General features: G+C 58.2%; 2 protein-coding genes across 2 annotated transcripts in view; both read left to right on the top strand.

Annotated features, from left to right (window-relative positions):
• Window positions 1–6,568, top strand: part of ILRUN (inflammation and lipid regulator with UBA-like and NBR1-like domains) — a 28,307-nt gene extending 21,739 nt beyond the window's left edge. Inside the window, exon 5 of the mRNA XM_053998009.1 lies at window positions 2,957–6,568. Within this exon, the coding sequence (XP_053853984.1) occupies window positions 2,957–2,992 (36 nt within the window). The 3' untranslated portion in view covers window positions 2,993–6,568. The remainder of the gene's footprint in view (window positions 1–2,956) is intronic.
• Window positions 6,569–16,465: 9,897 nt separating this feature from the next.
• SPDEF (SAM pointed domain containing ETS transcription factor) lies at window positions 16,466–24,674 on the top strand. The gene is made up of 6 exons (XM_053998463.1): window positions 16,466–16,774; window positions 20,965–21,438; window positions 21,688–21,885; window positions 21,977–22,024; window positions 22,474–22,614; window positions 22,713–24,674. Exons 2-6 carry the CDS (start codon window positions 20,991–20,993, stop codon window positions 22,889–22,891), a joined length of 1,014 nt encoding a protein of 337 aa, XP_053854438.1. The 5' UTR covers window positions 16,466–16,774; window positions 20,965–20,990; the 3' UTR covers window positions 22,892–24,674.
• Window positions 24,675–25,823: the final 1,149 nt, after the last annotated feature.

Genomic DNA, 25,823 nt, shown 5'->3' with positions numbered 1-25,823 from the left:
TAAAGAGCTGTCTGAAAGCCTGTGTGTGATGGTTTATGAAAGATTCACTTAATCCTCGCTTTGTTCCCAGCACAGGTACCTCGGTTTACAGAGCTCAGTCTTCACATCTCACTTCCCTTCTAGAGGCACGAGTCAAATGATAATTTATGCCAGTAGTTGTCATGCAGAGTCTTTACTTGGAAAATCACAGTCCTGTGTTGTCACACACTGGTCTGTGTGAAGAGCCAGTGCTCCCACCAGCAAGCGAGCAGTTACTTCTGGGGAACATTCTAGAAGAACTGAAACTGAGTCTGCAAAGCTGCAGCTGAGCTTTTCATAAAGACAGTGATCCCACTTGGAGGCTAGACGGGAAGGCACCAAAAATACTGGGAATAATCCTTCCATTGAAACAACTCAGAAAAACTGCAATTGTCTGCAGAATTATTTTTGCATGTTTATGATGTAAAATGTTGCTTAGAGGGAATAATTAGGCTTGAAAATGTCATACAAGGGTTTGGTATTTGCATTGCAGCAGTAATTGAAGTTTTCTGGTATCAAATCCTTACACTGTGCATGGTGACTAAATGTCATGGGACAGGGGAGGTGGAGTCACCTGCACAGGTCTGCATTAAAGCAGCTCTCACTCGCCTTAAAGATGCAAGTGGGGTTCAATTTCTCCAAGTTCTCATGTTCAGTAATGAATCTTGGGTAGGTGAAATGCAGTGAAGAGTGGCAATTCCAAAAGGAAAGATTTGGGGCTTTTCCATGGTGAAATTCCTTGCGTCAGGAGGAGCTGACCATGGTCATGGCATTGCCAGGGGAGCTCATTCCAGGGTGTCAGGTGTTCAGTGCAGGGTGGCAGGTGGTGCAGAGCTGTACATGCTGAGGAATCTCTTGTGCTGAGCAAAATTCTGGGTTTAACTGACACAGTTTGCATAATTGCGTAGCTTTAAATGAGGTGCTCCAGAAGCCACTGTGTGGAGATCCAGAGGGCTTCCCTGCAAACCAGCTCACGGTGACTTCACAGGGTCTCTGCATCCAAAAGCACAAATGAGCTGCTCTGATGTCAGACTGAGGGTGACTGGCAGTTCTTATACCACAGGGGGATGCTTGTGGAACCCCCAAATTAAAGCAAGCAAGTTTGTTTTGCCTCTGGCATCTCCTGTGAGGTGACACAGGGTAAGGGACTCCCAGAGTGGTCCCAGCAGAGGGGCAGGGTGTGATTAAACCCCTCCTGAGCTCGCCAGGCAGTGCCTCAAACAAAGCCTTGTGCAGGTAGCTCAAAGATGAAGCAAATTCTGGCAAATGTGTCAGTACAAGTAATCGGCAGCAAATCCTGTTTTCCTTCTGCAGAGTGCTAAGTACAATAGCTTAATCCCTGTGAGGTGAGACTGCTTGGGATCCTTTTATACGTTGCTTTTCCTCTGGGTCCTTTTCTTGTGCACCTGCTCACACCATCTTAATGTTTCTGTCGTGCTCCTCCCCTTCCCCCTGTTTCAGTGAGTGTATTTTTTGAAATGTTGGATTCCTCTGTTTCTGGATTTTAATGGGAGCATCTCCTTCCTCAGGTGAACTATTATGCTGGAACCTGCTGGCTATTCTCTTTTGAAAAGCTTTACAAACTGGCACTGCAGCATATTCCTGGGGTAGAAGCGTGTTTGTTTTTCCATCACTTGCGTGTATTTCTGTCTGCAAACAGCAATTTCCACATTGCCAGTCTTTCATACTTCCCACGCAGTTCAGGAGATGTCCTGGTTAATTGTCTGCTGATCCTCCTCTTGGTTGGATTCTGAGAGCTGCTGAGAGCTTCTTCATTTTGCCATTTGCTTGTATCTACCACCTGATTATATCCCCAAGAATGAACTTTTTCTCTCCAGCTGTAGCAAGATTACAGACTGTTCATGGCACTTCCTTCCTAGTCAGATGTGCAGCAAAGCTCTGCAGCCTGGGGTTTGCCAGTGACGTTGATTCTTTACACGATCTGTGTTCCTACTCATGGCTCCAGGGCCCTGGCTCTTGCAGTGAGGGGGTTTTGAAGTTGTAGAACACGAAGAAAATGGTATTTCCTAGGAAATTTGCCCTGTTAAAGGCACAGTGGTGAAAAATAAAGTCAGAACTTCCTGTTCAGCCAGAATAAAAATGGTTTGGGCTCTCACTTACCCAGAGTGTGCTGGGAAGAGCTGGACTGTGTTTAGTTTATAAGCATTTGCATAATGGTCTTCCAACTCTGCCATGAGATACAAGTTTTTCTCCCTCATCTCCCTCCTGACCTCAGTGTGTGTCTGAGTTTGTGTGGGGGTTGTACCTTCTTCACTGACAAACTTCATCTCCTGTGAGCTGTGGCATCCCTTGCTGGTTGTTGGTCTTTCTTCTGCTTCCTGATGAAACCCCGGATAACTGATCTGGACAATAGAAATTACAAAAGGAGTTCCTGTTAATTTGAGACCTGTGACTACATCTGACATTTAGGTGACTCACTTCAGGATGTAAAGGAGGGAAATGGATTCTCTAGGAAGCATTTTGGGGGTTTTGGTAAATGCTCTGGTTGATTTCACTGGAGGCAAATGTGCATTGTCACCTTGAGAAGGCACACATGGCACTTGTGGGAATGTGGAATTTTTTTTCTTGGGTTTCTTTCTGGCATAGCTTCTCACCCAGTTACAGCCCCACAAACTCACATGGGACAGACTGGGGAGCTACAGGGGCTGGGCCTGCAGGTGTTGTAGCATCTATAGGGAATTCTGATGTAGAAAACACAAGTTATTTTATGGCCTTGGCCTAAAAAACATCTGACAGAGGTAAGTGGTGGCATCTGACCTCTCTGGGGAAGCCAACCCTGGAACGTTCAGAGTGTCCTTGGAGCCACAGTGGGGTTGGTGGGAAGCCCTGGGCTGGGCTGGGCACTCTTTGGAGCTGAGCACTGAGCGTTTTGTTTCTTGCCTGTTGAAAATTGATTATGTCTCCAACTTTCTTTCAGGGTTTCCACGGTCCTTATCACTTCGGACAGTCTTAAAACACAAAAACACAAAACGGGTATCGACAAGAGGAGAATTTAAGAAAAAGGTGACTTTTGGGGGAAGGGAGGGGGATTCATGTGGCAGACAGACACAGCGTGGACCCCCCTTCTCTGCCTCCGTGTTCTGGAAAAGAAGAAAACAAAAGCCCAGTAACTTAAGACTAGCTGTTTCCAGAGGAAAATCCAAAACCTGAGTATGCATGTGTGACTGCTGGATTTCAGAGTGGTGTAAATGCTATGAGGAAGAAGAGACACCAACACTATGGGTTTTTAGAAATCATCTTCACATGTAATTAGGTAGCTTAAAAAGAAGTTTAAAAATGAAAATTTAAAAGCCATCTTTAAAGAAGAATATTTTGCCTACAGAGCGGTTGTAGTTTGAGCAAATGTTTAATTTCTGTTTGTTTCTTGTTCTATTTTTTTGGATTTTTTTTTTCCTAAGGGACAGCGTGCATTTTCCCAGAATGTCCTGGTTTGCTGCCGAACGGGACTGGCTCAGCACCCGCTGGGGTTTGTGCAGGGACTGCTTCTGTCAGGCTTTTTTAATGCCAGGTTGGGTTTGCACCCAGCACTGCATTTTTAACAGCATCTGCTGGTTTTAGTTACCGACTTTTTAACCTTTTACTTCCTCTTTTCCTTTTGGTTTGGGTGTTGTTTTTAAGTTGTCCTGCGTGTCGTTGGGAGCCACGTTATGGACAGGTCTCAGTATCAGAGTTGGAGAGGGAGACACTGGGACTTCTGGGATAACATGGAGGGCTCATCTCCCTTCCCTCTTGTACATGAAGTACACAGATACACACCCATGTTGATAAGAAACTGATTTATTCAAGTTCCTGAGCTGTCCTGTGTGGTTAGCAGTTTAAAATCTCTTTTTGTTCACTCTCGTGTGCAGTAGCTGTGCCTGGAGCTGTGTGCCAAGAGGAATCTCTGTAGCTGTAATTCACCTGCTGGTAGTTGCAAAGCTTCACAGACACCCTGTCCTTTTCTTTTGGAGTGTCCCCTCTCTCTTTCAGAACATAAGTTTGCATTTGTTTCTCCTGTGCTGAGGTGTAGCTTAGAGGCTGATCCATGTGTTCTGGAGCACAGAGCAGGAGTTGACACCACCAGCTGGGTCCCACTGTCACCTCCTCTTCTTCTGCCTTTGTCATCTGGGCTCGGGGCTGCATTGAGGCTCCGAGTGGGCTCACGTTAGGGGAGGGATTGCAAAAGATTTGGGCTGCTCTGCTGTTCCTCCAGCATGTTTTCCTCCCGTTCTGGACTTTGTAGTGCAGTGTGAGGGGATGCAGCTCGGTCTCAGGCACTGTGGTGAATTTATTCTGGAGTGCTGACCCCACAAACAGAGGAGTAAGCCCTGCAGCACTGTCCTGCCCAAATGAACCAGGCTGGAACAGCCATCTGCCAAAGATACAGGAATATGCAAAGCTCCCTTTCTTCCAGATCTTTCCAGTGAAGGCTTTTCCCCGTGTCAGAGCTGCACACTGCATGGCTTTGCCCTCGCTGCTCTTGGCTGCTTTTGTTTTTGTGGCTGGTTTTGAATGGGGGAATCTTTCATTGCAGCTACCAAGGACTGGTACCTGGGTGCATATGGATGGATCTCGTGGGGCCAGTGGGAGTTCCTTGTGTCCAACAGAGGAAGGATTGGGCGATGGATTTTGTTCATATTTCAGAGGTTCAGTTGTTACAGATCACCATTAGCTGAAATCTCCCTTCAGAAATCTGTTAGCTGGGAGGAACAAGTATAAGATCAGAAACTGCCTGTATAGAAGTGGCACCACAGGATTTGAACTGACACTTGCAGTCTGGTGGGCACCTGGCTGTGCCCTGGATCTGGGCCGGTGTTGGGGTTGGAGTGAACCTGCTGAAGGTGCTGCTTCTTGGAAGGTTTAGTTCTTGTGCTGTAACAACAGTTTGCCTTGGATTAGTTCTGAGTATTAGATCTGAGCATTGATCTGGGGGGTGATCTGCAGCCCCACAGTGTGGTGTGGGCATGTGGAATCTTTGCTCACTCCCTCCTTTCCTCACAGGTGGCCCACAGGCCCCTCTGAGGAAATGAACATCGCACCTGCAGCACTGCTGCTCCCCTTCTGAGGGCACTGAACCCCTGGAGACAGCTCTTGGTTCGAGTGACGAGGTGATTCCTTATCTTTATTAGCTCCTTGTGTCAGCTGCATAGTGGAAGGGAGGGGAAATCAAGGTCTGAGCCTGAGAGTTAGAGCTGGTGCTGTGACCTTTGCCTGGCGTCAGCAGAGGCACCTGGGAGAGCCTTGCACTTGGATCCCCCCACGCTGGCTTTCTGCTCCCAGGCACGTGTGCTCCTCCCGTGTCCCCTGGCTGCCACACTCGTGTTCCTGTGCTCCTCCTAAGGCTGAGTTTATTTCCCTTGTCTTGAAAAACCAAAACCTGCATGCGCCCCGAGTAGCCCTGTGCTTTCCCACTCCGAAGGCACACGCGTTTGCAGTCCGTGGTGTCCTGGTGACAAGGGTCACACGTTGCAGGGTGTGAGGAAAGGCAGGGCTCTGAGATCTGCAGCTCTTGCTGCTCACATCCTGCTCTGCCCAGGCACTGAGGGATCCACGGAGCACTGGCTCTTTGGGGCCAGGGTTGTGGCCCCTGCTGTGGCACTGGAAGGATGTTTCAAACGGGTTGCTCTATCTCTGTGTTTTTCCTCAAGTAAAAGCTGTTTCACTGAGGCCAAAGGTGGTTTTATCTCCTGATTTCTTGGAGTTCCGTGTTGCAGCTGGCCCTCAGATTGCTCGTGCTTCAGGTGTCCAACTTTGAATGGGGAGATTGAGATGAATTTGACAAAGTTCTGCCCAGGTGACCTCGTGACACTGCAGTTTGTATCAGCTCCCGTAAGGGAAAGGGTAATGTAGAACATCTCTGATGGCCTCTAAGTGGGTCCCTGTGGTAAGCAAGAGCCACTTGGACCCTGTCACTAACACAGCCCAAGCAGTGTCACCTCCCAGCCTTGGCAAACTGGAGCAGGATGTCCCTGGGACTGGCCCCGAAGTGGCAGTGCCATGGGAGGGGTGAGAGAGTGGGAATCTTCTGCCCACATCTCAGGAGTGCTGGATTCGAACCCCGCCAAGGTTTGGGAGCTGGGGCAGAGCCGTGCAGTTGGAGAGCAGTGGTGTGGGTGGAAATGCACGCTGTCCCACGTCTGGGTTTCTGTTGTGTTTAATTTTTTCCGTGTGTGAGTGCGTGGGTGGTTCCCAGCCTGTCTGTGCTCGCCGGGGCAGTGCATGTGTAGCACGGGATGGTGTGTTGCCTCTCTGAGTCTGGGAGAAGTCCTATGATAGCACAGTGGGGGTGAAAAGAAAGGAAGCTTTTTCCTTAATGTATAAATGAATATTTGTATGATTAAATTAACAGAGAAAAAAAAAAAAAAAAAGCTCTGTAGCTGTTGAGAGTTTTATTGAAGCTGCAAAACTTCTGAATCTGTCACTTTGTAGTTAAATGTACCTGGTTTGCTCCATTCCTGGAGTGTTTCCAGACACTCGGGCACAACACCCTTAAACCCAGCTCCAGCCCTAATTTAGTCCAAATTGCTGTGAAACCAGACCCAATTCAGTGCATACTGACGTTGTCAAACCACCTGTGGAGCCCCTGGGTGGGGATGAGGGTGGGGAGACACTCTGGGGGTGCCTGTGAGGCAGGGGGAGGGAGGGGACTCCAGATTCCCTTGTGTCAAGGTCAGGTCACTTCTCCAGGACAGCTCCTGAGGAGGAGTGGGGTGGTCTGAGGGATCTCCATATGAGGGGCACCGGCACACAGCGATGCCACAGCTGCGTCCCCGGGTGCTCCTGGTGTGGCTGATCCACATCCCAGCCCTTCCCTCGGAGCCTGGTGCAGGATGGGGTGATGCTTCTCACTTCAAACAGCCCAGTCCTGAGGGACCAGACCTTCCAGCTCCTGAGTGGCTCGGGAAGGCACGAGTGGGAGCTTGCAGGGAGGAAGATTGGTTTGGGTTTTATTTTCTCACAATCCCTAAGAAAATAGCTGGCACTGTGTATCGGGATGGGGGCACAGGAAGGTCTCACTTTTCTCACCTGCACAGTTGTCCAAGGTGGATCTGAGTTCCCAGGTGAGGCCTTGCTGCTCAGGACACCCAGCCCAAGCATTATTTGGATAAATTGCACCACGGAGCAGCTCAGCTGAGGCCGTTCCTTTGCTTACCTGGGAGTTTGTTACTAATCCCCACGAGAAACCTCACTGTGTGTGTGCTGGCTTTGCTTTTATCATTTGAATAAATGCCTGGAGCTTTCATGTGCCGGTTAAGCTTGACTGAAAGCCTGACTGGGAACAGACATCCTGCTACCTGTGCCTGGGGGTGTTTGTTTTGTACCCCAAGTGGAACGCGCCCCTCGAGCTCGGGGTGCTCGTGGGTGTCCCAAGGCTGCTGTGTTTGGGCAGGGGAGCATTGCCCGCCCTGCTCACTGCCCAGCTTTGCATTTACTCCTTATTTGCTCGAAAGAATCTGTTTGTCTTTAGGGTTGCAACCTGTCAGAGGTTGCCAGCACAGGATAATCCCATCACACCTTTAATGGTATCTCCTGAGCAGGCAAATACCCGGCGGGATTGCCGTGGTGGAGGTCATCCCGCGATCCCGGGAGCGGAGCTGGGCGGGCAGGAGGCCAAGGCAAAAGGCAGCCACAGGCACATGGGAGCTCCTTGGGTGCTGCTTTTGCTGCTTGTTTATTTTTTTTTTTAGGGGAACCAGATCGTCGTCCATTAAAAGTTGCAAAATTAATTCTGGTTTTATGCAGGTTTTTTTGGTTCCCAAAGCAATGGCAGTGGGAGGGAGGGTGTTCCCAGATTTTTGTGATGGATTATAGGGATGAGGATGTGCTCAGCACCCAGGACTGCTCGGGCCCATGCCCTGTGCCTTGTTGGGTACTCATGCCCCTCAGGCTGGAGGGAAGAGCAAGATCTGCTCCAAAACCTCCCCAACACCACCACACGTCCTCATATCTGCAGGCGTGACCTCAAGGGCTCCAGTGGGCACCTGCCCATCCAGGAGCAGCACCTGGAACGGTGGCAGAGAGGGTTTTGTGATTTTTGTTTATTTTTCCTCCTCTACCTGCTGCATTCTGCAGCAGCAGCAGCTCGTGGTGTGCAGCGCTCTGCTCGTGCATCTCTGCAGATCCCTTGGGAGGCACAGGGGAATGTTAATGGGCCAAGGGGGAAATGAGGCCAGGCCAGTGGTGGGATGCTGCCAGGGGTCCATGGGGGAGGAGCAGGATCACTGGGATCTTTCTGGAAGCTCTCCACAACCTGCTCTCTCCGCCTGTGTGTTCGTTGGAAAATTCCTAGTTACACAGGAATTAATTAAGGAAATCTAATCTCAAACATTTCCTACCCCATTGATAAAACAGCCGAGTAGTAAAAGCTCGCAGCAGGGCCCAGCAGGGAGGCAGATGGCACGCCTGGGCACGGACCAGCCCTGTTTGCCCCATGCAAGGCTGTGGGCTCGGCTCTGCAGAGCAGCTGCAGCTGGGCTGGCTCCAGAGCTGCCTCTTCGCTCATTGTATTCCCATATTTTGGTTATCTCTTCCCTGCAGGAGCGACGCCTTCACAGAAACTTAAAGCAGAGGGAGAAATGTTTGTTTTTCACCACTTGACACTGAGGGTGAGGGGTGCAGAGTCCTGTGAGCTGGGTCAGCCGTGCTCAGGGGTGGGGATACCGTGGGAATCTCCGTGTGCTGCCAGGGGACGGTGTTGGGAACAGGGGCTGGGCTGGGGGTGACCTGGACCTGGGGGCTCCCAGCCGAGGTGTTCAAACAGGGTTTGCTGGCCACAGGCCCAGCCTGGGGCAGGTGCCAGCAGAGGGAGCTGAGGTTGTTCCTCGTCCACAAAACCCTTTGGAGCTGCTGGATGTGGCTTTTCCAGGCTTCGAGTCCTGCTGGTGACAGTGGCTGGGCGGGAAAGAGCCATGTCCCCCTCCCAGAGCTGCTGCTGTCTTGGCCGGGCTTGGCTGGGCAGTGGGGTGGCACATGTCACTCGGCCTGTCACCAGCACTGTGGGACTGGGGCAGTGCTGCAGAGCCAGGCAGGAGCTGCTGGGCAGGGACAGCATGGGCACACCCCTCTGGGTTGGGAATGAGGAAGGGTCTGCACACCTGGAGGCCCCAGGTGTCCCATTTTGAAGGGTGACATGTGCTGGGGACAAAAGGGGGTCTGGCTGCTCTGCTGTGGCCCCAGGGTGGTGCACAGCCCTGTGGGAGGGAGAGAGGGACCCCCAAACCTTGGAGCTGGGGTAAGACCCTTTTTCCAGGCCCTTTTCTAGGAAAGCCATCCCACAGGACGGAGCTTTCAGCCTCTCCTGGGTCTCTCTGCACCTCTGGTGTGCAGCAGCTGGGCTCGGCAGATCCGTGCAGCATCGGCATCCAGGGGGAAGCACTGCAAGAGCTCACACTCCTTATCTAATCAGCAGCATTTTCCCTCCTCGCTGTTTGCTGTGGCCGTGTTTCCTCAATTCATTGACAGCTGCAGGCTGGGCTGTGACGCCAGCCTGTGGCACTGCAGCCCCAGACCCCGGGTGGCATTGGGGGGACCCTGGGAAGAGCCCCTCGAACCCCTGTGAGCCCAGCAGGGCCATGAACCCTCTGGTAGGTGACAGTGAGAGGCACCTGAGGACTGACACTGCTGCACTGGGCAGCAGAGAGGGTCCCTGTCCCCAGCGAGGCCTCAGGGACATCCTGGCTGTGCTTGAGGGACACTTAAACCCGTCCTGTCCTGCCTCCACTGCAGCAGTCACTGTGCTGCCCTAACTGGGGCTGCTCATGGCCAGGGCTGGATTCTGCACCCAGGGGGTTGGGCAATCATGGCCACTGTGCCCTTGGGGGTGTCCCCTCCGAGCCCCCCGAGCCTGGCAGGGCCTGGCAGCAGCCCCAAAGTCCCTGTGTCTGCTCCGCAGTGGGATGGGGAGAGGAGAAATCCCCAAACTACAGCTTTGGTTTGTCCATCTTGGGAAGGAGGGGTGAGTGGGGGCTCGCTGCCCTGCAGGTGCCTCCCCAAGCAGGGAACTCTCCTTAGGATGAGCCTGGCTGCTCTGCCTTGCCCATGGGGAGCAGGCTGGGAGGAAGCAGCTGAGGGTGCCTGAGAAGCAGGTTTGTCAGAATTTTAAAGGGATCTAAATCAATAGTGATAAGGAAACAATTATTTAAAGAGCAAACAAATGGAAACTGCTAAATGTACCCTGTTTTTTCCCTTTTTTTTTTTTTTCTTGTGGGTGAAGGGTGCAGGGCTGATGCCTCTGGGTGCTGGGAGTGGGTCCCTGCTGGGACCACCTGAGGTGGGCTCTGCTTGCTCAGCCCAGCCCCAGCCAGGCTGGAAACGAGCCTTGCAGGACAAAGTGTTGTTTCATCCCACAAGGAAAAGGGTTTTATGGGTCATCTGGAAACGCTAATCCTCAGGTGAGCCCATTTGTGACGCTGGTGAGCCTGTTGATGGTGTCACAGCAGGTGCTGGGTCAGCAGGGACAGAGACACGCCTGGGCTGGTGTGGGGACACTGCTGGCTACATTTTGAGGGGGAAAGGAGCCAGGACTGGTCACTGAGGCCGGGCAATGCCTGCAGAGCAAGGATATTTTCTGCACTTCCTCCGTGGAGCTCAGGATCCTGCTCGGGTTTGTGGCAGAGCTGCAGCTGCAGCTGGGACCATCCCTGCCCCATGGAGAGCGTTTCCCCTGCCCTGCCTGGTACAGGGTACCCCAGGACTGGAGAGCCAGGGGAGGATCCCAGTTCCCCCACTGGGGCTGTGGCTGTCACCACCGGGGCTTTGTCTCAAAGGGCAGCTCATTCCCATCCTTCCCCCCCATGGCGTTTTCATCGGCTTTTGGTTGGGGATTAGGCACGTGTTGACAGAACAAACATTTTGCTGCGCTCAAAATCCACTGCTGAGGAGAGAAGTGATGTCCTTGCTCTGCTGGTGCCCGAGCCAGCACTGGGATGAGAAGTTGGGATTGGGAGAGCTGGGCTTGGGGCCAGAACAGCCCTTTGAGGGAAACATGGAGCCATTTCGGGTCACGTCCCACACCAGGGCCAGAGCTCTGTCTCTGCTCCCTCACAGAGCATTAATCACTTTCTGCTTTCATATCCTGCCCTGTGAAACCAGGGATGCCACAAGGAATGCTGCCTGTGTCCAGCAAGGCTTTGACAGGTGCTGGGGCTCCCCTGCCCAGCTCCTGGTGCCCGTCACAGCTCCCTCCTCCCCAGACCTGGCTCTGGGAGCTGCGGTGTTGGTGTCAGGAAGGCTGACAGGGCTGGGGATACCCAGGAGCTGCCCCCAGGAGTTTGCCAAGGAAAATTCCTCCAGGCTCTGTGGCCAACCCAGTGACTGCACAGTGGGGGAAGATAGGACACGGGACCTCGTTTGGGGTCCTGCCCCACCTCCCACACCCCGTTTTCCCTACACGACTCCCCTGGTCATGGGGTCCTGGCTCCTTGCTGAGCCCCCAGGACGAGGTGCCGGAGCCGGGCGATGCTCACGGGAGCGTTTCCTCCGGGGCTCGGTGAGTCACCGCTGAGTCACGGCTCGCTCTGCGGGCAGCTCCGTGTCCCCGGCCCCGTCCTGCACCCCAGACCCACGGCCCCATAGGGGATGTGGGGTCCCTGCCCTCTGTGCACAGGGGAGCCCTCCTCCCCCTGCTCGCCTGGCCCTGCAAACCCGGCTCCGGAGTGATGGGAGAGGGGCGACTGGTCCCTGCTGAGCCCCCCTCACCACGCAGCCCCTCCAGCTCTTTGAGCTGAGCCCAGCCATGCTGTGGGGCTTGGGGTTACTTTTAGGGGTTTGTCCTCTGGGGCAGAACCTTCTGCAGTTCTCCTGCGATGGACAATGCAGAACCCAAGGGGAAATCACCACCAGAACGTTCCTCGCTCCGGGGGCACCGTGTGCTGCCCTAACCCCAGAGCTGCCCGTGCCACCCTGTCCCACCCGGGGTGTTTCCCTGCCCAGCGGCTCCCACGCTCTCCGGGCCGTCGCTCTGTGGGGCCGTTATGCCCGAGGATCGTTTTGCATGTGGGGAGAACCGGCAGCAGAAGAATGAATTTGCATTTCTCAATGGCACCCAGTGTGGGAACCAAAGCCGCGGAGGGTTCCGCTGCCGCTCGGCCCCGCACCGGGGCTGTGTGAAAAGACAACATCCCGTCTGCTGGCACCGGGCCCGGCCCGTCTCACCTGGCTGCCCGTGTGTGCCTGGGAACTGCTGCTGCCGAGCGGCCCCGGCGCGGGCAGGGGGTGCTGAGCCCCTGCCCCGCTGCCCCGTGTGCCGGTGGCACGAGCAGGTGACAGTGACCAAACAAGTACGGTGCCTGCGTGGGTTATTTTGGGGGGTTCACTCGTGCTGGATGGGATTTAGGGTTCGTGTGCTGATGCAGCAGCTGCATGGAGAGCCCAGGCCGGGATCCTTCCCCTCCTCTGCACCCCAAATCTCCGGTGGAGGTGTGGGGGAGCCGTGACCTTTCCTCACCCGGCGGCGAGCGGGGTGTGCCCACGCTGCTCTGAGCCCTCTCTTCCTGGCACCGCCAGGCGACCCGCAACCATTTCCAGGCTTTTAATCCCAAGAGACAAAAGCTGGAGTTTAACGCCACCGGAGGAAGAAAAGAGGAGGGCTTTGGGAAGGGAACAGCAAACACGGCGGTGGATCCGCTGCTCCCTGCCTGGCTGCGTGTCCCACGAGTTCCCCTGCGTCACCCGGGGTGGCATCGAACCTGGGGGTGCTGGGGGGGGGAGCCGGGGTGGGAATGGTGGGGAGCCGGTGCTCCAGGGGCTGGGCTCACGCCGGTGTCTTCATCTGCCTCCCCGAGCTGCCCTCCCGGGCACGGCCAGGCCGCAGAAGCAGGGCTGTGGCAGCCCAGAGACAGACCACGTCACCTCCTGCCACCACAGGTGCAAAGCAAACTTTGGAAGGTGCCAGGTGGCCACCAAGGTCTCTGTGCTCAGCAAAGGGATGGCTCCTGGACCCCCGGTGCCATCAGCGTGGAGCAGACACCCAGCCCTGTGCTGCCGGATGGAGCCAACTTTGCAGGCTCCAGGGCTGCCCCGGAATGCAGGTGACACCACGGTCCCCTCGCAGCGGCACGGGGACAACCGGGAGCCACCTGATGCAGTGGGGATGGAGTGTGGGAGCAGCGACCAGGGGCTGGAGCGGGCTCCGAGTGGGGACCGAGTGGCGGGGCAGGGCCGGCAGCCCCGGCTCCTCTGTGGGGCGGGTGCCGCGGCAATAACGCGGCTGTTTGCCCCGAGCACACACGCGGCCCCGTAAACAGCGATTATGGCAGCAGCTGGGAGATGGGGCAGCCGGGGGGGCAATAAAGAGAATAAAGAGGAGCGGCCCCGCTCGCCCTGGGGCTGCCCGGAAAGTGGGTAGGTCTGGCTGGGATAAGGAGGAGTCAGAGGGGATGCCGGTGGTCTGGGCTCTCAGTTCGGGAGCTCTGGACGCTCTCGCAGGTAAATCTGCACAGGGGCATTGCACCATCAAAAGCACCGTCCCCTCCGTGCACACCTGTGCCTTCCTGCACTTGTGCTTCCTGACCCTCTGGGTAATTTTGGGCTCTGCTGAAGAGACCTTCTCCCCTCCCAGGACCCCTCCAAAGCGTGGGGAGAATGCATTAAAGGTACTTCAACCATTTCAACCATTTCTAGTTTCCTTGGGCTGCAAAAAAGCCTCAGAGCACACTCCCTGCAGCCTGGGAGTGGGGATTCATCCTGCCCCATCGCTGCCCTGTGGCACAGACGTGGGGTGCAGCATGCGGCCTCTCAGAGGGACTCTAGCTCTACTCAGGGGTCACCACTGTCCCAAAAGTTGTGCAGGAGCTGGAGCAGAGGAATCCCCACCACTGCAGGGGACCAGGAAGAGCAGCTGCGTGTGGGGCCAGGTCGGGCTCCATGCTCTCTGTGGTTTGTACAGTGACATCAAGGCCCTTCAATAGTTTTATTATATGTGACATGGCTGCTTATCTATTATTCTTGTGATGCAGCCAGAGATTAGCTACAGGCAGGTGGGCAGAGATTCCTCCAGGCTGATTCATGAGTCGTTTCTCCGTCTCTCCCCTCCGGCCGCGTTCCCAAGCACTGAAGTTTCAGCAGTGGCAAAAGACACCGGAATCGGAGCTGATGGGTTGACAGGGAGGACAAGGAAAAAGTACCCAAAACTGCGCACCCAGGGCAGAAAAGCCAGACTTCATTTCCCTCTTTTATTGTTCCTCGGGTGTTGCAATCTCTCCTTTTCCTGGTTTGCATGTGCAAGCAGAGCTGCGCCGAGCCGCGATTGCGAAAGGTGTCGGGGAGAGCCCGGCACGGCCGGAGCCCGGCACAGCTGGAGCCCGTAGAAACTGGTGACACTGGGTGGCTCCTGCCCCCGAGCCCTCTGGGAGGGAAGCAGAGGTCTCATTTTGGGGCCTTTCACCCAGTTTTGCAGCGCTGTGCTGCACTGCCCAGCTCTCTCTGAGCCCAGGAAAGCAAATGTTTTTCCCTTTAATCTCTTTCTGTTATCGAGATCCCACTGCAACCGATAAGAGAAGTAGGTAAAGCTCTTTCAGACTGAGGTGTGAGTTTGGCAACAGGTCCCAGACAGCCCAGGATGACCCGGGTCTGGGATGCTCTGGATCTGGGACTGGGAACTCCTCACTGCTTGGTGACATCTGACACTGTCCAGTGTCCCCAGTTGTGCTCTCTTCTGCTTTGCTTCTGAATCCTGGTGCTCTGGCCTGGTGTTTGTTCTGGTGAAAAGTTGTAAAGAAGCCAAATAAACACAGGTGACCTGGCGGTGGTGTCACGGCAGATCCAGCATGCCCAGCCTGTGCAAACCAAACCCTGCTCACCAGACATCCCCCAGGGCTCACCAGACATCCCCCAAGGCACAGCCCGGCTGTGGGGCAGGAGTGGCCACAGGAAGGGCGGGATGGCCACGGTGCTTTCCCAGCATGGCTGGTGTCGAGTTTACACGTGACTCCACTCTGCATCTGCAGTTCCCACAGCCGAGACACTCGTGTTTCTGTGCTTGCAGGGCTGTGCTGGGATGTTCCTGCTCTGGGTGCCCTCGGGGGATCCTGAGCTGTGACACGGGAGCAGCTTTGGGTGCCCGTGGGGCCTTGTCCAAAGCAGTGGATGCTCTGAGTGGGCTGGGGAGCTCAGCTGTGCCTGCCAGGAGCTCTGGGAGGGCACTGGGGGGCCTGGACCCCCCTCCTGGCTGTGCCACATCCCAGTCAAACATGCCCAACCCGTGGCAAAGCCCAGGAAGGGGCTGGTGGCTTCCCAAAACAGCTGCTTGTCCCGAGGTCCCCCCACAGCCACTTCCACGTGTCCCAGGCCCAGTCGTGTTTACCAAAACAGGGGAAAAGAACTCCCCTGGGACACGGGAGCCCTGATCCAGGGGGAGCTTTCCCCACGATAAGATAACATTGAGGCGTTTCAAAGGGAGGCAGAAACTCCTGGCGCTGCCGATAGCAGCGAAGCCCTTTCGCAGTGCTCACACCGGGGTCTCCTTCCTGCAGGGTTTTCATTTCCTCGGGGCAAACATTTCCGATGGATGCCTTATCGGCTGTGCCTGCCCCGGGCCAGGGCAGCGAGGGATGCCAGCTCTGTCACCGGTATGTGTGCTGGGGACAGCCACGTGCCTGCTGGGCCGTGGTGACGTGGGGCCAGCCCGTGGGTGTTTGTGGCGGGGTTTGGTCTGACGTGGGTTTTTAGGGCACGGGGGAGTTTGGTTTTGGCAGCGCTACGTGCGCAGGAGAACTGCCTGAACTGCCCTGCCTGCTTCATGTGCTAAAAAAAAAAAAGACAATAAATACCAGCTCGGTGTCTGTCTCGCTCAGAACCGCTTTTTCCTGCTCGTGCCGGTGGAGACAACCTGGGCCTGGAGTGCGGCACGTTCTGGCTGTGCCCCCGTGGCCCATCCCGCAGCCACAGACCCCCGGGCAGGGGACAGAGCTGTGCCCCTGAGCTGGGAGGGTTTGGGTGCTGTCAGGGGCTCCTTTCGCCCCCAGTGTCTCTGTGCACCCTCACTCACAGGCTCCGTCGCTGGCTGCAGCACTTGGGCAGGGGGTGGTTCAGGGGCTCGGGTCAGGGATGCTCCCGGGGCAGCCCTCGGGGATGCTCCTGGCCCCAGCGTGGCCCAGCCTGCTCCAGGAGTGATGTCATGCCATGGACGCTCACACATCTGACAGCTCCCTGCGCTGCAGCTCTGACTCCAGCAGGAGCCAGGTGTCTGTCCGTCCCTGTCCCTGTCTCTGTCTGATCCCATGTGAGGGTGGGAAGGGGTTAACGGTGCCAGGGTTTGCCCCACTCCCCTCCCAAGGCCCGTTCTGGTCCGAGCCCGCCCTGGACGCACCTGCCAAGGGTTAACCCGGCCCGGGCTGTTCAAACACCTCGGCTGAGGTAAGCGCTGCTTGTTTGTTCAGGTAAATAAGGAAGGAATCAGATATAATGGGCAAAGGAGGCTCTGGCTGAGCCCTGACACTCACTGCCGGCGTCCCCCTCGCACAGCCGCCGCTGGCCTCGTCCCTCTGCTGCCCCCGGAGCCACGCGGGGTGCCCCGCTCTCATCGCTGTCCCCTCCCCGCCGGTGCCCACCGCGGGCCGATGCGGCCCGGACCGGCCGTGCTGCCGCCGCGGGGCCGGCGCTGAGCCGGGCGCGGTGCTGCCGGCCGCGCTCCCCGCCGGGGCTGGGACACCTCACCCGGGGCCATGTCCCCCGCAGACACCTCGCCCAGTGCCGCAGGGACGGCTCTTCCCACCCCGCGCTGGCATCCATGTGGATTCTGAGCTCGCACACCCTCGAGGTAAGGCGCCCGCGCTGCCGCGACCCCCTGTGCTCCCCCAGCACCCACCCAGCCCACCCTCCCTCCCTGCAGGGCTCTTGGCACCAGTCTGGGGTGGGCACGGTGCTGTCCCGTGTCAGAATGCCACCCCACAGCTCCTCGCACCTTCAGGCGCCGTTAGGGCTGAGCAGGGACAGGCTGTCCCTCGGTGCGAGGTTCCTGGCATTTCTCTGCATGGTGTCACCCAAAATGAAACGGGATTTGCTATTCTTGTGTCTTTGCAACCTCCTCCTGCTCAGGCAAGGAGGGTGGGATGGAGCCGGGACTTCTGGGGCCAGCTCCTCCTGAGCCCACCTGGTGACAGCTGGGACACCCAGGGTCCCACCAGCCCCTGTGCCAGGCAGGGGACAAGGAGCTTTGGGGCACCGTGTGACAAACCAGCAGCTGGGACCCTTTTTGGAGTGTCCTGGGTGGCTGTTGAGGAGTTGCCAGCTCCGGGGTGCCTCTGTGAAGCTGAACCCCTTTTCCAGACCTGCACTGTCCCAGGTGCTTTCCTGCTGGGTGTTTTTTTTTTTTTTTTTTTTTGTCAGCCCTGAAGTCGCTTTGGCTGCGGGTTTGGTTTTCGTGGTTCTGCTCGGTTAGTGAAACACAAACACCGTGAGGGTGCCAAATCCCCACAATACCGGTGTTCTCTGGGGCTGGGAGCACGGGGGGGAAGGTGCTGCTATAAATAGGGGCTCCCTGGCCCCAAATGGGGAACACCAAGCTCTGCTGCTCACCGGGGGGACAGCGAGCACCAGGCTTTGCTCGGGTCACTGGCGGGTGGTGCCTGTCCCCTGGCACTGCTGTTTGCCTCCCTGTGCTGATGGAGAGGGCAGCCTGACCCAGGGCGTGGGGACCCTGGGGACACCTGGCCGCCGTGCCAGCAGCCATGCAGGTAATGGCAGGAGGAGCCAGGGCACCTCGGTGGTGTTGGAGGAGGCTGGTGGGGAGCCGAGGGGCCAGGCCCCCCAGAACGGGCTGCATCCCCCCGCAGGTACATCAGAGCGAGCCCAGAGCTTGCCCTGGCCCCAACCCTGTCACCATGCAGGTACCAGAACCAGCCCCCCGGGCTGTCACCTTCCCAGCCCCCTGCTCTGTCACCTCCCCAGCCCTCCAGCGCCGTCCCCAGTCCCTGCCCTGGCTGCGGGGAGGTTTTGGCCAATCCTCCTTCCTCCACCCAGAGATAAGAAGGGTGCGTGGCACAGGGTTTGGCAGCAGGACGTGGCACAGCTGTCACTCTGGGGCTCGCCGGGTGCACGGGACATGCTGGCAGGATCTCAAATTGTCAGCAGCTTCTGAGCACCCACCTGAGCTCCTGCTGCAGCCCTGGCTTTGCAGGGACCCCAGGCCTCTTTTCCTGCTTTATCCCGCTCCGGGCAGTGTGGGACAGCTCTGGGTCCCGCACATCCCCAGTTCCTCCTGGGACAGCACAGCACAGCACAGCACAGCACAGCACATGCCTGTCCCCAGCCTGGGGCTGGAGGTGACCCTGGAGCCTGGCCCTGGTCCCTCAGCCCCGCTGCCTGGGAAGGGCTTTCGGAAGTGCCCGGGGGCTTGGGATTCATCCCGGGCGCTGTGGGCAGCACCCCTCCCTCAGGGGGGCCAACCTCCCGGTCCCACAGCGCTCCGGCACAACCTGTTCCACCGCTGATTGGATTTTAATTAACGGGCCCATTGTTCGAGGGTGGGGGGGGGGTGGGTGAATTTCTTTTCTTTTCCCTTTTTCCTCTCGCTCTCAAGGGCCGATCCCGGCGTTCCACCCTGAGCCACGGCGGGTTGCTCGTGCCAGGAGAGCTCGGGGTGGCACGGGGGTCCTTGGCCCCATCGTTACCCCCCTCGGCTGCAGGGTCTGTGTGGGGCTGGGTCCCTGCAGGCCTGTGGAGCTGAGCCGTGAGCCAGCACCACCCACAGCCCCGGGCTCGGGCTGGCTGCGTGCCCTGGGAAGGGCAGGAGCCCCATTCCTGTCCCACCACCCCATCCCAGCCAGAGCTCCCGGTGGAGCAGCAGCCAAGGCTGATGCAATGACCGGCTCAGTCTCGCTCAGCTCGGGCAGGGAACGGGAAGGGTTTTGGGTGCCGTGTGGGCCTGTGCACCTGCGGCTGCTCCTCCAGCTCTCCTTTTCCAGGGAAATGCAAAAAGGGGTAGGGGAAGAGGGGGAAAAGGCCACCTGAAGTGGCTTCTCAGTGCAAACAGGTCCCACCCAGCCCGGCCGCCCGTGTGCCAGAGCGGGAGAAAGTCAAACAGCCGCCCCCGCCCTGAGAGTACAGCGTCCTTGGTGGGGCACAGCTCAGGCTTTTGGGGACACCTCCCGAGGGACTGGGTCCCTCTGGTCCCTGCTGGGAGGAGAGGAACAGGACGAGGGTGAAGATGGAGCTGGGGCCGTCCATCCTGTGGCGTTCCCGAGGATGGTTCCATAGCGCTGCTCCGCCATGGGTGAGGATGAACCGTGACCTCAGAACATCCCAGAGGCGTTGGGGATGAGGAACCCATCCCCTCCCCAGACGCCCCCACGGCCGGCACTGTACAGCAGCAGGAGCTGCACAAGCTGTTACCACTTCTCTTTTGTGCTGGGAGCAGCGTGAGGCTGGATTTAGGGCTGATCTCCTAAAGCTCTTCTTTTAATCCCGAGCAAATCAAGGAGAGGTTTGGAAGCAGGCACCATCTCTCAGGGAAACTGTTTGGATGGTGGGGGCAGCCCCAGACCAGAAGAGGGTTTGGGTACCCTCTTCTCCCTCCTCCTCCTTGCTGTGGTGCCACCAAAACCACTCAGGGACCTGGGCTCCATCTCCTGAACCCACAAACCCTGCCCAGGCCCCCACGGGCTGAGGCTGCCATGGGTGCTATTTACGTGTCCCTGGCTCTTCCACGTTTTTTTTCTGAGCTCTTCAGGCTATTCCAAGGATGAAGTGTTGAGCTTCCACCAAGTGCAGGCAATGCAGAACTTCAAAACCCATATTCCTGGGAGCACTGAATCCTCGGGAGCCCCATTAACTCCTCCCTGAGCAGGGGACACGGGGCTGGGTCCTCATTGTCCCTCCTTCACTGACCACCCCGGTACTTGGGGGCTGTGCTCTGCCTGGAGAACCCTGTGGGATCTTTTCCTCTCATCTCTTTTAAACCTTTCCCCCCCCCAGCTGGGGTTTGGAGCAGCAGGGCACCCCCTTTCCCTGGCCACTGCCCCCTGCTCCCCTTCAGGGCTGCCTGGTGTCCTGAGAGGTTTCAAACTTTTCACGCTCCTTTCCTAGCACCAGCTCCATTGCTAAATCTCCTTTTTCTGCTTTTAAACCACCAGTTTGGGACGGTTCTTCTTCTTCTTGTAAAATGCAATGCTGAAGGTGGAGGAGCTGGGCAGTGCCCTGGCCATGCCCATCAACAGCTTCTCCCTGGCAGGGGCTCCCCCTTCCCAAAGTCTCAGGATGGTTTTTGGGGAGGTTTCTCCACGGATGGAGCCATTCCCTGGTGTTGCCATGGAAATTCAGCAGGTTCACCCTCTTCTCCATGGCCTCCAGGACTCTGTGCATGCAGAGACAGATGGGGACAGGCTGATTTGGGGTAGTTTTCCTTGCAAGAGACTGAAGGTAATTGCAATTATCCTGTCTTACGAGGAAAGTTCTCATCTGGGGGTTGGCAACAGCGACCAAGGGCCGGGTGCTGGGCTCGGTCCCTCCCGGGAGATCTGGGTCTGGGGGCTGTTGTGCCTCAGGTGGAAGCAGCAGAGGATGTTTTCCATGCTCAGAAACGTGTCCCTGCAGCTCAAGCATCCATTGTCACCCCAGGGCTGTCCTGTACAGCTGCTGGGGAGCCCCCCCAGTGTCCCCCCCTGCCTCCCACCGAGGCCTCAGCTCCACCTGGGACTGAGCTGCTGCCAGCCTGGGGTGCAGCCCCTGGAGAGACCCTCAACACCCAGACCCTAACCAGGGGTCAGATCCTGCTCATCTCCTGAGCTCCTTCTCCCTGCTGGCTGCTGCTGCTGGTCCTCCCAAACCGGGGACAGCCCCCGCAGCCACGGCTGACCCCGCACTCACCCGCAGGCTCGCGGGGCACAGTGGGGCTCTTTGGAGGGTTTTTCCCCTCTAACAGGCTTAGTTCCTCCCTTTGTGCCTGGCTGCTGGGCGGGAAGGCAGCAGCGGTGCCGGGCTGAGCTCTGCTCCTCTCTCCTCCCCGGGCAGGTTTGGAGCCGGCGCTGAGCAGAGGGATGGGCAGTGCCAGCCCCGGGCTGACCACTCTGCCCCCCGGCCGCCTCGCCTGGCCGGACCCCGCGCTGCTGCCACCCCCGCGGGACCCCGACCCCCGGAGCTGGGGCTGCCCGGAGAGCCCCAGCCCCCCCAGCACCCCCGAGCAGCCCCTGCCAGCCTTCTGCCTGCACTACTTCGACATGCTCTACCCGGAGGACGCAGCCTGGGCCACCAAGGGCGCCGGGGAACCGGCCCACAGCAGCGCCCAGGGCGGGCGGGAGGAGGCGCGGAAGGAGCCGGAGCAATGTCCCATCATCGACAGCCAGGGCCTGGGGCTGGGGCCCGAGGGGGACCTGCAGGACAGCCTGCACCTGGAGGAGCACTCGCTGGAGCAGGTGCAGAGCATGGTGGTGGGCGAGGTGCTGAAGGACATCGAGACAGCCTGCAAGCTCCTCAACATCGCCGCAGGTGGGTGCCCCCAGGGCTCTCGTGGTGCCGGCAGGGACGGATGTGCTGGTGTGGGAGCCAAAGCCACGCTGCATTTGAGGGGCTGCAGCCGTGTGTGGGGGTCTGGGGGAGAGCAGTTTCTCCACATGGGAGGAGGGAATGGTTCCTGAGGGGCTGCAGCCGCGTGTGGGGGTCTGGGGGAGAGCAGCTGCTCCACACGGGAGGAGGGGACAGCCCCTGGCTGGCCACACTCACCCCCTTCGCCCCCAGACCCCATGGACTGGAGCCCCGGGAACGTGCAGAAGTGGATCCTGTGGACGGAGCACCAGTACCGGCTGCCGCAGATCGGGAAGTCCTTCCAGGAGCTGTCGGGAAAGGACCTGTGTGCCATGTCCGAGGAGCAGTTCTGCCAGCGCTCGCCCGCCTGCGGCGACATCCTGCACGCCCACCTCGACATCTGGAAGTCTGGTGGGTGCCAGGGAGCGGCAGGGAGCTGGGGAGGGTGGGCGATGCTGTGCCGCAGGAGATGTCCCCCTGATCCCCCGCTCCTCCCTTCCAGCCGCCTGGATGAAGGAGAAGGCTGCCCCGGGAGATGTGAGATACTGCGGTGAGTTCCGTGTGGGCTCAGCTCCGCTGGCCCCACTCCTGCTTCGGGCAGGTCCGGGGTACTTGAGGGGTCCCTCCCTGCTCCATTGCAATTACCCGGAGCACTGGAGCAGCTGCTGCTGTGGGATGTGTGCGGCTGCACTCCCTCTGCCCAGAGCAGCCCCGCGGCTCTCTGCAAAATCCAGCGAAGGGGAAATGGCTCGATCCCCTCACTGGCCCTGTCCCACACCCCTGCACCCCTGTGGGCTGCGCAAGGACAGCACTGAGCTGTTCTCCCTGCTCCAAGACAGGGAGGGGAAAGCAAATCCTCCGACCCAGAGCCGGGCTGAGCCCCGGAGACCCTCTGGCACCGAGCGGGGCTCCCTGGTGAGGACTCGAGCAGCTCCCTGGGATGGTGCAAGCAGCGAGCTCTGTCCCTTCCCTCCTCTCACCCGTCCCTTCCCGTGGCAGGAGGTGACACCAGCTGGGCCGACAGCGAGGTGGACTCGTCCTGCGCCGGCCAACCCATCCACCTCTGGCAGTTCCTCAAGGAGCTGCTGCTGAAACCACACAACTACGGGCGCTTCATCCGCTGGCTCAACAAGGACAAAGGTGGGCGGGGATGCTCCAGAGGCCCCGGGGCGGGCGCTGGGGGGGCGCTGAGGTGGGGCAGGAGATGCTGTAACCCTCCGTGCCCGCTCCCCTGCCAGGCATCTTCAAGATCGAGGACTCGGCGCAGGTGGCCCGGCTGTGGGGCATCCGCAAGAACCGCCCGGCCATGAACTACGACAAGCTGAGCCGCTCCATCCGGCAGTACTACAAGAAAGGAATCATCCGGAAGCCCGACATCTCCCAGCGCCTCGTCTACCAGTTTGTCCACCCGGTGTGAGCGGCGGCGGGACCGGCTGAGCGCCGGGAGGGACGGGGGACCTTGGCTGCCTCCCTCTGCCCCAGCCACAGGGAGCCTCTGCCAGCAGCAAGGACCTCGGCTGCGGTGCGAGGCTTCCCCTGCCAGGACCTGCTGGCATCGGACACAGGGACCTCCTCACCTCCAGCAGGCCCTGGTGCAGGGCAAGGACCGTGCAGAGCCCTGGTCCCCCACGGGAAGGGTGGGCACGGTGGCTGGGCTTGTCCCCCCTCCTCTCCTCCCTCCCGGGTTCTGGCTGTAGGTGGCTTCACCCCAGCCATTGTTCAGGGAGGAAAAAGCCTGGGGCATGAGCTGAGACAATGGCACCCGCAGGGACAGGGACACCCGCAGGGACAGGGACACCCGCAGGGACAGGGACATCCACTGCTGCTCATGGTGGGCTCCTGTCCCAGTCCTGTCCCAATCCCGGCACCAGCCAAGGGTGCTGCCTGCCATGGGAGCTGTGCCAATGGGACCTTGGGCACCCCCTTGGCTCAGGTGCATCCCCCCTTTGCTTCTCACTCCAGGAAATGCTCAGCTGCTCCCCTTTGCAGGGATTGGGGGCTGCAAACGGGAGTTCTGCAAAGGGAGCAGCTGTAAATGTGGGTGTGGGGCTGTGCACAGTGGGGTCCCCCAAGCTGAGTCCCCCCATCCTTGTGCACAGGGTCACCAGAGTCCTCCTAAGACCCCAGGTTCTGTGCCCCGGCACAAAGCTCTTCCCTTGATTCGGATTTTACTTGGACTGCCTGATTCTGGAGTTTGGGGAAATGGAGATGGCAGCTTTGCCATTTCCCTCTGCACAATAAATCCAGAGTGTGATCCACCGAAGCTGGACTGGGGCAGAGAGCTGGGAATTGCTTCACCTGCTCATTGCACCAGAGTCAAAGTTACCTGGCAATGTTGATCTTTTATATTATAGGGGTTTTTTATTTGGTTATTTGCTTTTCAGTTTTGGCTGGTGATGAGTTGTGGTTTAGGTTCAAATGTCGAAGGTGGCCCGGGCTTCCAGGGATGTTCTGTGGGAGCTTAAAAGGAAAAAACACCTGGTTCTTGGTCTTTTGATTTTTTTTCCTTAAAAAATCTGCCAGTGCCAGCTACTGCCTCTCCTTTCTGTTCTTGCTCCGTGCTGCTCCCACAGCAGCAGATCCAGAGCCCTGCTCCCATCCTGGCAGGAGGGATGGAGGGCGGCGAGGAGCAGGGGAAGGAAGAAAACTGCCTTGACCTTTGCAAAAGGGAGCAGAAAAGCAAAAAAAAAAAGCAAAGCCTGTCTTGTGATTTGCTGTGTGTGCCCGGGCACTGTGAGGACGGGCGGGGGTGGTGCCCCAGACCCTGTGTGCCCCTCACAGGTCCCCTGGCAGCGTGGGGGAGGGCAGGAGGTGACACCAACCTGCTTTCACAGGCTCAGGAGAGCGCTGGGTCAGGGCTGGTGCTTGGAACGGCCCCAAAACTTGCATCACCTCGAGCCCCGCCGTGGGTGTCCCAAGGCTTTGGCAGTGGCACAGGAGTCCCCAAAGGCAGTGGCTGTTCCCCTTGTCCCCCCAGCCCCCAGCAATGCATCCGAGCCCCCCATTCTGCTGCACCCCAAATCCTTGGGGTGGGGGTGTCGCTGTCTGGGGGTCCACAACCACCTCAGCCACCCCCCCGGGGTGGGACAGACGCACAGCAAAGGAGACCCCAGAGCCAAGGACGCTGACAGAGCTGGGTTATTTTCTCTTGCTGCTTTTTGTTGTTGTATCCACGGAAATACAATCACGAGAGATATATATATTATATATATACTTCTTAAATTACACAATCAATGTACAAAAACCGGGGTGCATTGCTGAGACAGGTGGTTGGTTGGGTCTTTTCTGACTTTGTGGTTTTTTTCCGGTACCTGGCAGGGGCTGGATGGCTCCCGCCCGCCGTGCCCAGCACACGGCGCTTCCCCTGCATCCACGAGAACACTGGATCCCTGGGGCCAAAAAATTCACGAACCAACGGAGGGGGCAGGACAGCAGCAGGAGGAGCGTGCGGGAAGCCCATGGCATTGATGCTGCTAAGGGTGATGGTATGGAAAGAAATGAGAGATGATCCGTAGGGAAGAGCTCGGGATGGCAAACGCACCCGAGGCAGGGGGTGGGGTGGCCGTGCTGGGTGGCAGCAGCCGCGGGAGCTGCGGGGCCGGGGGCAGAGCCCCGGGGAGGAGGGGGAGAGCTCCGTGGGGACAAGCAAAGGGCAAAGCCTGCGGCCATTCCCCTGCCTTGGCGTGTCTTGATTTCGGCCGTCTTCGCCAGGCAGCTGCTCTGCCTGGGCTGCATCCTGAGCCCTCCTCCTGCGGCTGCAGCTCCTGCCGGCACCCTGCAGGGCCGGACGGTGCTGATCCCCCGTCCCTGCTCTGCTCCCGCCTCCCTTCAGGCAGGGGAGGATGGGGACCGTCCCCAGCAGTGCCCAAGGCAGTCCTCGCTATCCCAGGCTGGGCATGAAGGTGCTTCCAGCAGCACCGGGCCCTGGCGGGTCCTTCTCCGGACAGCGCTGGATTTTAGGGCCATCTCACCTGGATCTGGTGTGCGTTGGATACCTGCCCACCCGAAGGGCGATGCTGCTCCCTGCAGCACAGACCGGGCATCGGCTCGGGAGCCTCCGCCCGCTCCAGGTGTGCCGACAGCCCAGCCGGGAGGAGGAGGAGGAAGCTGAGGAGGTGCCAGCAAACTCCACGGCAGGGCGGGTCCCACCTCACCTGGGCATCTCAAGGATGGCCGCGGGGCTGAAGGGGGCATTCACCCCCTTGCTCGGGGCGGGAGGATGAACTGGGGAGAACATGGAAACACCAAAAAAAATAACCAACGGAGTCAGACTCCAATCCCTCTTGGTTTTCTGGGATGAATTTGGTTGGTCCCAGGAGCTTCGGCGCCGTGCGTTTCGGAACAGTTCC

This window comes from Vidua macroura, chromosome 24 (assembly GCF_024509145.1).
Source record: "Vidua macroura isolate BioBank_ID:100142 chromosome 24, ASM2450914v1, whole genome shotgun sequence".
Classification (NCBI taxonomy): Eukaryota; Metazoa; Chordata; class Aves; order Passeriformes; family Viduidae; genus Vidua; species Vidua macroura.
Note: the sequence above shows the minus strand (reverse complement) of the source record. Positions and strands in the feature narration are given on the sequence as shown.